This window comes from Aspergillus steynii (genome assembly GCF_002849105.1).
Source record: "Aspergillus steynii IBT 23096 chromosome Unknown P170scaffold_8, whole genome shotgun sequence".
NCBI lineage: Eukaryota > Fungi > Ascomycota > Eurotiomycetes > Eurotiales > Aspergillaceae > Aspergillus > Aspergillus steynii.
This window is the reverse complement of record NW_020194405.1, coordinates 493,180-505,187: the sequence shown is the minus strand read 5'-3', so window position 1 is coordinate 505,187 and position 12,008 is coordinate 493,180. Positions and strand designations below refer to the sequence as shown.

Sequence of the window (12,008 nt, the reverse complement as noted above, 5' to 3'; positions counted from 1 at the left end):
CTGAGCTCTGTGGGTGGGAACCCCTCGGTCTCCCGCATCAACGTCTCCGATTGGTAGGTAGTCAACCTGGTCATCAACTGATTGTCGTCCCCTGAGAGTTATAGAGGAGGCATTTTAGGTTTCGTGGCCATCATTGCCGGTATATTGGCTGGAATGAAACGATTTTTAAAGCCCGTCAGTCCGACTTTGAACTCGTCTTAACCTCTGTGAGTGACAATTGCCAATCAATCTTGATGAGGGCCAAATAGAGACAACAGATAAAACCAACTCATAGCATCTACGGCCATAATTGAGGAATTGACCAGTATCAGATCACCATCGCTGTCAACGTCATAGATGAGATCAGGGCTGTTTAGGTACTTCTTGAATGGGCCCGTGAAAGTTTGCGGAAGGGGGCTATTGTATTGTAGATTGTTAGACTGGATACGTCTGTTGAATCCATTATTGCGAGTGATATAGTCATTGAGGAGCCATGGGTAGCTCGCAGCGAGGCTTTCGCCGCAAAATGCATAATTCAACTGTGCGACTGTGATCCATTTCTATGCGCCATCATCAATGATCGTAGGGTCGATCAGCAATTTGCTGTCGCTGGACATGGTATAGATCCGGCTTCGAGATTCCGTCCAAAGATCTAAGACCGATAACTGGAAGACCATTTTTATCGCCGTGTTGATTTCGGCGAGTCCCAGATCATCGCGAATAATTATATTGGTTTTCATTCGGATCATTGCTTCGTTCAGTCGAAGAAAAAACCATTGAGTCTCCAAGTCATTTCAATCACAGGAATGGTCTCTCGTGTGTGAGATTTTGATCGTCAAAGTCTTTTTAGTCTCTACGACCAAGAAGGGCCGACGAACGAGCCGGCCTCCCCGACGCCTGATCCACTCACTGACGGTAAAGTCTGTATACCTTCTCCATAAATATCCTTGTGGGTTTGAGCAGCGCCGTAGTATCAGCCTCCATTTCACCCACGCAACACTTAGTTTCTACGACGATGGAAACCTCGCGGAAGGGTCTAAGTTGGTATGGAAAGTTCGAACGGCTCCTTCAGAGGGACTCCCAAAAGCGGAGGTTCAACTTGGACAGGTCAAGTCAGGTTCCTTAGATGACTTTTAGTAAGTCACCCAGTTAGCCATGGGGTATAGGAAAGTCGGTAATTTTGGCGAAGATTTTATTCGAAGTGTAGTCTGGGGGTCGGAAACGGACCCCTAGAGCTGCTTTAACCCAGACACTGTACTAGGAATCTGTCAAGGGAAGTCTGGGAATCTCTGGATTGATGAGGTCCTGTTGGTGGTGGGCTTGGAGGAGAAACTTGACATTTCCTAGCCAGACTTTCTAGTTGACACGCCCAGTCAATTTCTCAATGGCAGGGATGGCGTCATTGGTCGTGGTAGGGAGATGTAATACACTCAGGATGCGATGATCGGGAATCCAGCGGCGGAAGCCCGAAATAGACGAAAAGGACGAAAGACGATAGCAGCGAATAATAATGTCTTGCTCGACTGGTGGCAGCGTTCTCATGGAACGCGTCCCTGGTTAAACGGCAGATAAAACCCAACGCTGGTAAAACTCGCTGAAAAGGACCAAATTGAAAGACAAAGCAGAATACAGGAAGCTGCTGGCCGGCCTGGACGACCGTGTTCTAGACGAACTGTACCATGATACCATGTAATACACTCAGGGTGCAATGATGAAGGTTTCGGGTATGTCACGACGACGGTGGCGCTGCAAAAAGGTCTGTAGCCATTTTGATGTTTTATTCTGTGACGAATTGGTGACTTTTGGGTTTTCTGGTTAATCATAATAATCCATAGAAGGCTTCCCGCCGACAGAAGAACTGCTAGACGTAGATATTTGTCCTCGTCTTCGTAGTGCGCGCCAGAGGACCTGGGGACGCCAGAGGAGAACCCGATGCGAAACCAATGCCTATTCAAACTTGTTAGCTAGAATATTTTTTCAAACGAACAGATTAACACTTACATTATTGAGGTTTTTTGGACGTTTCGCTTAACGAAGAGGTCTGATTGGACGAAAACCATAGGTTTTAAGCGTCTTCTAATCGACGAAGAGCCCTCTCGCTCTTATCACTTGGACCGATGAACCGTCGACAAAGAATACTAGTGAGCACCAGTATAGGGGGCTCGGCGAAGGTTTGCGTCCTGCTCTTTGGCGTCAGATATGAGAATCCCGTTGAACCTGAGACAAGGATTTGACGACCGCTAGAATGTGATAGGCAGCCGTCTTCCGCCTGGTTTGTCGTATCTTTTGAGGTACGTTGCGTATGGCTATTGGACACCATCTTTGATGAATTTGCCTTTAGTAGGCCGAGAAGAAGAAGTAGGAAGGGCAACGAAATGCCACCTCAGTATCCTTAAATAGTTATGTGGTCTCTTCTGCATTGACTGTGCTTTTTATTTTCTCGGCCTTGGTATCCATTGATGTACACTTGAGATAAGAGATCTTTCTTTTCGTAGTGGGATCGATCATTGGAGAGAAGAAAGAGAAGAAAAAGTTGACTGACATTCTAGTCCTTAGCTATGTTTCCCCATTCACTAGTTATACAAACATCCTGGGGCGAGACCTATTCACTTACAGACTCATTCACCTATAGTGCTTTGAAACAGATCAAATTTTATATTACGCTATGTACGAAATCAACGGTCTATACAGAGTACATAATATAAGCAAAATAATATAGCACTTAATCCCGCTCCTTCTCCGGCCCCGAATGGCCCGAATACGTCGACGAAGACTCATCGACCGTCATCTTAGGACCCGTGTACCACTTCCTCGCGAACAGGAAGTAATACGTCATGCAGGCAACCCAGACGAAACCGTTGATGACAATCGTGTAGTTCATATCCGATGCTATATCCAGAAATCCATTAGCAGATATTCCACCGCGTAGAGTAACGAGGAACCAAAGGAAAGCAAAGAGAGGAAGACATACGACTCGGATTCGGCCCCGTGCTCGGGAACATCGACAGCACCAGCCCAAACGCCAACCAGGCGACCGCGACCGCCGCGATGCCACGGCTCGCCCACCCGGTGTAGAACTCGCCCGGCACGAAGCGCTCCTTCCAAACGAGCCGGCACAGGATGGGCGTGCCCCAGGCGACGTAGTTGCTGGCGATGAAGAGCGAGAACAGCGCGTTGGCGGCGACCGAGTTGATCAGACACAGCAGGCCGAAAATGATGCAGACGACGACGAGGCCGCAGATGGCGCGCACGGGCTGGAAGCGGACGCGTTTGCTGACGTGGCGGAAGTAGCCGGAGAAGGGGAGGGCGCCGTCACGAGAGAAAGCCCAGACTTGTCGGGATGCAGCGACGATCTGATTAATTGATTAGCGGGTGGGATAGGGGATATGATGGGAATGGCAACGGACAAGACTGAGACCGATGAGGAATTGGATGACGATGAGAACGCCCATGAAGCCGAGGGCACCTCTCTTGCCGAGCGCGTCGTAGTAGACCTGTTGGTGTACCATGTCAGCTGGGTGTTTATTTGCAGATCATGGGGAATACTGAAGGTAATACCTGAGCCATCGGCTGTCCATAAACCGAGTTCAACGTCGCATTCACATCCTGATTCATAACCGCGGCGATGATCGAGAGCACCAGAAAGCCCAACACGCAGGCACACCCAGCCGACCAGATAATCCCCAAAGGCACGGCCTTCGCGGCATGCAGCGCCTCCTCGCTCATGTGGATGCACGAGTCGAAGAACCCGATCGACCAGATAGGCGCTAGGAAGGCCAGTACGAAACTCCACCCCGTCGGCCACGTCGTCAGGTTATCCACATGGCCGTAGACGTACGTTCCCGGGTTCAGAGATTCGCCGCGCGTGACTTTGCCGACGGGCAGGGCGATCACAGTGGCAATGATCATACCGATGTTGACGTAGATGCAGAAGGTCTGGATGCGCGGCATGATGGAGCCGGAGAAGATGGCACAGACGGCGTGCACGATGATAATTCCGACGTATACACCGTAGACAGCGCCGTTGGAGGCGGACCAGGTGCCGTCGCGCGCGATGGAGATGCAGGCGAGAAGCATGAGGGCGAGGGTATCTTCGAGGAGTTATTCAGCATGTCTTATGCCAGGCGAGCAGGTGTGGGGAGCCTACAGTCCACCGAACACATTCCCCCGATTAATCCCAGGGTATTGCTATACCCGACCAGGAAGCTCAGCGCGTTCTTGTATTTTCCGCCGGCGAAATAGTGCGTCCACCAGTAGAGACCGCCGGCTGTGGGCATCGCAGAGGCCATATCCGCCTGTGGCATCATGAGTCCGCGATCGCAACAACACTCGGGAGAAGAAATACCAATGCCAATCCAACGAAGAAAATGAGGATACTCGCGGTGAACCAACCCTGAAGCAGGAGAATTAGCGACATCAAAAATCAAAAACCGAACGTAACATACCCAGACCATACCGGCCGGACCGGCAGGTAACGAGAAAGCAATGGTCGATGCGATCGAAGGCACCAGCCCCATAATACTGAAGGCGACGGCGAATATTTGCACGGTGGAATACTGTCGGCGGAGTTCCTGCTTGTAGCCCAGTTTGGCTGAGCGAGTCAGTGTCAGTGGCCGGTATACATCGTCAGACTGTCCTGCGTGCGCACTCACCTAGAAGCTGAGAATCTCCCGGATCAGCCAGACCAGACTCCTCCGCGACCGGTTCCTGCGTTTTCGCCATGTTGCTGCGGGCAGGAAAAAAGGGATAGAAAGAATGACACGGGAAAAGGCCGTAACAACGACGGTGGGAGAAGAAGAGACGCAGAAAAAAAGAAGCAGAAACGAGTGAACCAGAGCAAGGCCGCCAGCCAGCCAGCAATAAGCAATGCAACCAGAAGCGAACCAGGAGAAAAGCGTGGGGTTCGCCTCTTAAGAGAAATGCCAAGGGGGAAACTAACGAGGTGGATCTCGCCGGCGCAAAGTTTAACGGAGAATGCTCGAGCAGGAGCCCCTGTCGATGATGTTATCTCGTTCTTCCGGTTGTTCCATTCCCAGGCCTTCTTCGTGTTCTCCTTTCCTGTGCCCCTGTCTATCAGCTCTTTTTTTTGCGTCTGTCAGTGTCAGTGTCACCATCTCTGTCGGTGTCACTCTGTGCGACATTCTGGAAATACACTTCCGTGGCGGAGGCCATCTCCACTCCGCCAGGGTGTCACCCTTGAACCTTCATCATTTGCCCCCTGCAACCCTTGGCAGACGGCGTACGCAGTAATCTGCTCACCCGATGCTAGTCTGGCCATATCGTGCCTTCTCCAGATAGGTGGACACGGGAGGGGGTGTTCGGGCCTCGACTTGGCTTGCATGATGCAGCACTTGCATCAGACTAACGGATCAAATTATTCTCAGCACTAACAATATAGAATAGTCATTATCCAACTTATCCAGCCAAGTAGCTTATCCGGAAATCAGCAAGTCGCCCGGCCCCGACAGAACAACGCTTAACGATCCTCCTACCCTGGGAACCTCCGGACTCTTCTCCGCCACGAGGTCCAGCCCACGATCCAATCCTCTCGAAATAATGCCAGATATCGATCCAAAGCAATCTCTCCTGCTCCACTGATTGGCCACGCCCGTATCCACCGTCGCGCCGATCCCTCCACTTCGCTCGAGTCCCAAATTTCGGCCTCTCCACTCGTTCCAGATATCCTCCGGACTCCGGACTGATGCGGAGGCCTCAACTCCGTCCTTTGTTGGTTGTCCAGTGTTAATTCAGCTCCTCCTCAGGATTTCCGGGAAATCAGATAGCCACATAACTAAGTACGGAACGCATAAAGACAACCTCTCCCACCAACCAACCCTTCCCTTCTCAGGAGTCCCCACGACCACTCAGATTAAGATTACACCTGCTCAGACCCCTGCACCGCACTCTGCCCCTCCCCGTGAACCGCATTATCGATATGGCTCAGCCGACTGGGTCGCTGGCCCCCTGTATGCGGCGAATGCGGCCGGTCCAGCGTCGTGGTGTCCGAGAACGACGGACGATGCATAGCGGAGTCCCATGATCCGGGACCCATCTTGGCCTCCCACTCGTTGAAGTCCTGTCCCGGGTTGACGGTATGGTATGAGAAAAGCGACAGCATGCCGTAGAACCCGCACGCCAGCAACGAACCCAGCAGAGGCCCGACCCAGTAGATCCAGTGGTAACCTGGGAAGCTGCGGTTGATGACGTCTGGGCCGAGGGAGCGTGCCGGGTTGAGGGAGCCGCCGGTGTAGTAGTCGCCTATGCGGGTTGGGAGGTTTAGTATAGGCGAAAATAGGCAAGGGGAAGGGGAAGGAAGCTAGGCGTACCGATCATTTGCGTGACGAAGAAGACGAGACCGATGCCTACGGGCGCCAGGAACGTCGACTTGTGCTTCACCACGGCCAGCATGATCACGACCAGCACTAGCTGCGCGGTCAGGAACATCTCGATGAACAGGCCCTGCGAGATCGAGGTCCCGCCGCCCAGCCGTGTCGCGACGTTCAAGTCGCCAGGGAACAAGGCGCTGACTACACCTGCCGACGCAATCCCTGCCACGAGCTGCACCGCGAATACGAGCCCTCCTCGGAGGGGCGACATGCCTCCAACCAGACAGAGTGCTAGAGTAACCTATGTGGGACAGGCAGTCAGGATCAGCATCGTATCACCCTCTCACCAGGTCGTGCTCTTTCGATCGTCCAAACACAGGAAGAAAGCGAGGCATACAGCCGGATTAAACAACCCCCCGGTGACGCGATAAAACGCCCACACGTTTACCATCAACGAGAACCCGAACGCCAGCGACGCATACAGGAGATTCGACGTATTCGGGGGGGCGCCATCCACGGGCTTCGGGGTATTGGCGACCTGGGCGCCCGCGAACGCAAAGAACAGGAAGAGGAACGTGCCGACGAACTCTCCCAGCATGGCGATGCAGTTGTTCCGCGCCGTGTCCTGCAGATGGAGCATAGGGAGCTGGCGGCGCGTGGTATCGACCACCGGAGTGGTCTGGCGACCTTCGTGCCGATGACGGCGGAGGAATCGTCGCGGGAAGGAGAACATGCTGGTGGATTCGCAGGTCGAAGAATGGGTTTTCGGCGCGGGGTGGGCAGTGGATGGAGTCGGCTCCGGTGCAGAGCGGCTTCAGCTAGTCTGACTCGATGGGTCGATCACCTATGCCTATATACGCCTGTTTTCAGAACGCCAACCGACGTCACGACTGGCAAAGTCTAGACCGTTGCCAGGCACCAGTGGTGATTTCAGAACGGCCCGGGAGCCCGAGGTCCATGATGATAGGCTGGATATTGGAATCCGTGGGGAATGATGATGGTGTGGCAATGTAGAGTTTGGTTATGGTGAAAGAGCTATGGACGAGCAGTAATAGTGGCGCCGTTGAGATCAGAGTGAGTTAAGACAAAGAAGTTGTGACTTCATGGCGTGATGGTTTTCTTTGTTTCCCGGTGGGGAATCGAGGGATATATACGGGGCGTGCACACTGCTTCTTCTATGGAATAAAGTGGATACGAGGACAGAAAGCAACGACTGGATATTCTGAGATATTCTATCGCGAGTAAGCTTTATTTTAAATCCTTACAAGCCCATTTCTGCCGTCGAGATGTGTTGTCGCTGTTTCGTGAGGCCTCCCCTGGGCAAGTGTATCCTACCGTTTTATGGGTGCTTGCTTCTGTCGGTCCTATATATTTTGATTTCATGCTGTGGATTGAAGCTGAATAAATGAGTCTCCTTGATATGTAAGTCATTCTTTGACCTTTAAATTATCCAGGTCATGAGCTGATCGCTGCGGTTGTTAAAGTGGCATAAAATGCGATAGCCGTTTTCAATAAACACAATCAAGCCAAATCCCAACCCAGACAAGTATTTATATGCCAATAATCTCTATGTGGTCAATGCACAAGAAATATCTAAAAGCTAAACAGTCCCGATCTTCTCTTCCCGAAAGGATAAACCACCAACGCCGCGACAAACAGTCCTACTGTGATCCCAATAGCTACCTGCACCATACCATACCCTAACACCTGCACCGACATATCATGCGTCGACCCGGTGCCCTGCGCCTGGTTCTGCCCATGCCCAGTGGCATTCGACCTCGTTTCATCCGCTGTCTCTACGCCCGTGACCAGCGACCCCGTCGCCGCTAGCCCGCTCGGCACGAGTACAAAAATCCCCGGCAGGATGGCTGCGGCGGCATGGCCATGCCAGAGCCGGCTGTACAGGTTGCCAATGACGCCGATGGTAAATGCGCCGACGGTGTTGGCTACTTGGGATGTTGTGCCGAGTCGTTTCGTGACGAAGTAATTGGTTACGTAGCCCGCTAGGGCGATTATGACCATGACTGGGCTTTGTTTCCATTTCCCTTGGTTCACGATCATCAGGCACAGGGAAAAGGCCACGACGAAGGGGAATCGTTGGAGGTAGGGGTCTGGGAAGGCGCCAGCGGTAGGGCATGTCGTGTCCGAGGTTGCGGCGCGGTCGATGAGCCCGTAGATGGTGGTGCCGACCGTGATGCCGAAGCCGAGGAAGAGAGAGTAGATGATGGCGTATACCATGCGGATGGATCCGGCTACGATCTGGTGGCTTTGCAGTTCCAGACTGCTGCAGAGGACGGTGTAGCCGGGGAGGATGAGGGCGATGGAAGACTGGGCAATAGCGGAGAAGCAGAAGAGGCGGTCGGGCGAGCCCTTGGGCCAGGAGGTGATGATGCTGCCGAGGGCTCGGGCGATGAAAGAGGTGAGGACCGAAGCAGAGACCTCGAAAACGTTGGAGTAGAGAACGGAGCGCGGTGCGATAACGTGCTGCATGACACCAAGGAGGCATCCGTTGAAGAAGATGACGGGCATGTCGATTGGGCGGGCATTGAAGGCGAACGGACCGACCATGGCGGTCGCGAGTCCGTAGACGAAGACAATAATCCATTTGTTGAACCGGGGACTCTTGTTCATGATCTCCTCGAGCTCGTGGATGGCCTCCTCGATGCCATATACGTCATGCACTACGTTCTTGTATACGTTGTGCGTGTCAGCGAGTCGCCCGAGGTCGACACCTTGTACGACCCGAACGAGTTTCACTTCGGCGGTTCTGGTCGCGGCGTCGTCGAACGACATGATCATGCAGCCTGGAACATACAAATACTGGCTCTCGACGCCGAGCGCCTTGGCCGTCATATGCATGTACTCTTCGAGCCGGTGGGTTGGCGCCCCGAAACGCATCAGGGCTTTGCAGAGCTGCATGATGTATCTTTGACGCGCGATAATCTGCGCGATCTGCAATGTCACCTGGATCTCATCTTCTAGACGCATAGCTCCACTAGAGTGCTTGCTCCGGCGTTTGGATGCGGCCGTCAGGACCTCGCTAGACACTGGTGTGCTGGCACCGCTGACATTCATCGACGGAATAGTGCTGTTTGCCATGGGGATGAGGGTCGGGGTGGATGTATTCTGTTGCTGTTGTTTGCGATACCATTTCGGCTTTTCTTTTCGAGGCGTCATTGTGCCCGTTCCTGGTGTGCTGCCAGAGAGTAGTGCCGGTGTACCTGGACTTGTCGACGAGAGACTGCGCTGATTATCTACCGCATTCGCGGTTGTACTCAGACGAAGTAAATGCGACAGAATGCCTCCTCCACCAGCAAACGCCGACAGTTCTGGATCTTCATTCTGGTGATTGGGGTGGCCAAGATGATGGGCACTATTTCGATGAATCTGTTCGTGGGTCATCTCGCGCACCAACCGGTGTGCCTCCGAGCTGGTTGAGCTCTGATTCCGACGATGACCACGAGAACGACCACTGCTATCACTGTGACCGTTTTGTTCACGGTTATGGTTTTGATTCTGCTCACGACGATGCCTCTTCTCGTCTTCTTCCTTTTCATTCACCTGACCCTGCGATGTTGTCTCAGACCGTGGCGTTTCAGATCCCACCAACGACGTCGTCGACTTCATCATCGCATCCTCATCGTCTCCCGGCGGTCGTCCCAATTTCGCTGCAATCTGCCTGGTCCGGTCCACTACCGAATGTCTGATCCCGCTGACCTTCGCCAGGAACGACGCTCTCCGCCCACGACCCGTCTCACTCGGCATCTCCCGTTGAGGTAACTCAGTCTGCCAGACGAGCGAACCCTGTCTCGGGTGCGAACCACCACTCGCTTCCGTGATATCCACAGACCCAGAGCCCTGCTGGAACGATGGTCTATGGCGAGACCGAATCTGACTCTGGCCATGACCTTGGAGGCGAGAGCCCAGACTAGGTTCATCTTCGGCGTCCTCCTCAACAGTAGGACCAGGCTCTCCCTCATCATCATCTTCGTATTTCTCATCGAATCTATCCTCTCCCCCTTCTTGTGTTTCTTGCTCCGTGTCTTCCGTATCCTCCGTATCGCCATACTCAAACCTCATATCCGAGCCGAAATGCACGCGATGAACGGGCGGGGATCGCGGGTGCGGTGAGCCCTGCGGCGGCGTCTGTGGCGAGTTCTGTCGCGGCGGCGAGTCGACATCTTCAGGGCTGGGGCTGGATGCTACGCTGCGGTAGCTGATGAGGGAGCTTTGGCTGATTTGGCTGGCGCGACGCGGTTCGGACATGGGTGTGTCCGGTTGGAAGGGGATGGGTCAGGCATAAATGATTGATTTTGTTGGTTGTAGGTCAGATGATGGAGGTGAATTCCTATTGCATTTTGCGGGAAGAAGGTCTTTTGAAGGTGTGGGTTCGTTCGGAAAGCCTGGAAGCTATAAATAGGTGACGGTTCAGACACCGAACATATAACAATAGGACATTCGGTTTACTGATAATTGTCCGGAAAAAACAATTTGAAGGCAATGAACTTGATTCACTTCAGGAACTTGCAATAATTTCGAAAATAAACGAGACGATTGAACGCCATTACTGCAGTCTCATTAAGTTGCCCTGGCTTAGACGTAACTCACGAAAAGCCAGAGCCCGGAAGTCTATGACGTCGTGGTGGGGATTGGAATGTTGGATTTTACTGCCTTCGGACGTTACATTCTCCCTACAATCGCTTAGTCCAGAGTGCGTGTCCTGGTCCGCTTTTCGGGATCTGCCAGCTAGTCATCTTTTATTTTTTAATCCTTCTCTTCTCGATTGGTTATCTTTGGTAGTACAAGTAATGTTGTGTCAGCCGAGGTTTCTTCTAACCAACAGTTGATGACGATGTGGGAACGATCCGATCGGATAGACTCGAGAATGAGAGATTTATATGAAGTCTAGAATCCCTTGTAGGGTCTAGACTCTGCATTGCATCACTTATAGATGAATAGAATTTCGCAAGAAACTCATAGGGCTGCGTATATGACATGTGGGTCGACATAAGTTCTGGCCGGATACTCTGTGGCCGAGGATCATGCAGGTGGGTACCTGAGATTGAATACTGATCATCCAAAATATACTGAATTGAATATTTTGCCTGCTATTTGGGTGATATCATAAATCCCCATGATTGCTATGTTATAGTTAAGTCTGCAATAACCTATTCAGGTAGGGTTCTGCTGGCAGAATACTCGCCCTACTAACAAATTTATGAATTGCTTGAATGATGGCTAGAATCAATTGATTAAAAAATTGAATTAATCGCTTGAATCAATTGGATATAATCAATTGACCTCATTACTTAATTGAATAACTTGATTGCTTGAAATACTCGAATCGTTTGAACTCATTGCTCGAATAGATTGAATTAATTGAATCCATTGCTTGAATAGCTTGAATTTTATCAAATGCCAGTGCCCAATGTCATCACATTCAATTGGGTCGGGGGCTGGGATCAGCACTTTCCAGACTTGATAAATGAGCACGTTTGCCGAGACTTCGATGCTTTTCTTAAATATGTCAATGAGAATTCGGTACCAACAGACATCCTTTGGACGACCAAGGAGCCTCCGCTCGAAGATCCGGTTCAGCCAGACCATCGATCGCGCCGTTTGTGACGAATGCGGGCTAAATTGGGAGAGACGGGCTGATTTTGGGAGCCCACGAAGTCTGTCAGTCCAAGACCACATCTTTTT

At 52.1% G+C, this 12,008-nt stretch overlaps 4 protein-coding genes across 4 annotated transcripts; all 4 read right to left on the bottom strand.

Annotated features, from left to right (window-relative positions):
- Window positions 1–1,335: 1,335 nt before the first annotated feature.
- Window positions 1,336–2,299, bottom strand: P170DRAFT_501745 (uncharacterized protein; the record flags this gene model as incomplete). The annotated part of the gene is made up of 4 exons (XM_024854169.1): window positions 1,336–1,532; window positions 1,658–1,926; window positions 1,981–2,020; window positions 2,119–2,299. 4 exons carry the CDS (start codon window positions 2,297–2,299, stop codon window positions 1,336–1,338), a joined length of 687 nt encoding a protein of 228 aa, XP_024700153.1.
- A 317-nt stretch (window positions 2,300–2,616) lies between these two features.
- P170DRAFT_440062 (putative GABA permease (Uga4)) lies at window positions 2,617–5,004 on the bottom strand. The gene is made up of 8 exons (XM_024849983.1): window positions 4,632–5,004; window positions 4,425–4,570; window positions 4,325–4,372; window positions 4,127–4,274; window positions 3,538–4,070; window positions 3,387–3,473; window positions 2,951–3,332; window positions 2,617–2,868 (listed from the first exon to the last, which is right to left on the bottom strand). The coding sequence occupies exons 1-8, from the start codon at window positions 4,699–4,701 to the stop codon at window positions 2,702–2,704; spliced, it is 1,581 nt and encodes a 526-aa protein (XP_024700152.1). The 5' UTR covers window positions 4,702–5,004; the 3' UTR covers window positions 2,617–2,701.
- Window positions 5,005–5,387: 383 nt separating this feature from the next.
- Window positions 5,388–7,210, bottom strand: P170DRAFT_458497 (aquaporin). Its single transcript, XM_024851802.1, has 3 exons — window positions 6,703–7,210; window positions 6,306–6,606; window positions 5,388–6,237 (listed from the first exon to the last, which is right to left on the bottom strand). Exons 1-3 carry the CDS (start codon window positions 7,036–7,038, stop codon window positions 5,855–5,857), a joined length of 1,020 nt encoding a protein of 339 aa, XP_024700151.1. The 5' UTR covers window positions 7,039–7,210; the 3' UTR covers window positions 5,388–5,854.
- A 688-nt stretch (window positions 7,211–7,898) lies between these two features.
- Window positions 7,899–10,679, bottom strand: P170DRAFT_415622 (threonine/serine exporter family protein; the record flags this gene model as incomplete). The annotated part of the gene is made up of 3 exons (XM_024847071.1): window positions 10,271–10,679; window positions 9,867–10,135; window positions 7,899–9,746 (listed from the first exon to the last, which is right to left on the bottom strand). The coding sequence occupies exons 1-3, from the start codon at window positions 10,569–10,571 to the stop codon at window positions 7,899–7,901; spliced, it is 2,418 nt and encodes an 805-aa protein (XP_024700150.1). The 5' UTR covers window positions 10,572–10,679.
- Between the last annotated feature and the right edge of the window lie 1,329 nt (window positions 10,680–12,008).

Bases quoted from the DNA above. Each gene is read 5' to 3' on its own strand.
- P170DRAFT_440062 (XM_024849983.1), bottom strand. From the start codon at position 4,701: ATGGCGAAAACGCAGGAACCGGTCGCGGAGGAGTCTGGTCTGGCTGAT. The intron at 4,275-4,324 runs GTATTTCTTCTC...ATGATGCCACAG, and splicing joins TCTTCGTTGGATTGGCATTG to GCGGATATGGCCTCTGCGAT. The intron at 3,474-3,537 runs GTATTACCTTCA...GTACACCAACAG, and splicing joins ATGGACAGCCGATGGCTCAG to GTCTACTACGACGCGCTCGG.
- P170DRAFT_458497 (XM_024851802.1), bottom strand. From the start codon at position 7,038: ATGTTCTCCTTCCCGCGACGATTCCTCCGCCGTCATCGGCACGAAGGT. The intron at 6,607-6,702 runs GTATGCCTCGCT...TGTCCCACATAG, and splicing joins GGGGGTTGTTTAATCCGGCT to GTTACTCTAGCACTCTGTCT. The intron at 6,238-6,305 runs GTACGCCTAGCT...CAACCCGCATAG, and splicing joins CTTCGTCACGCAAATGATCG to GCGACTACTACACCGGCGGC.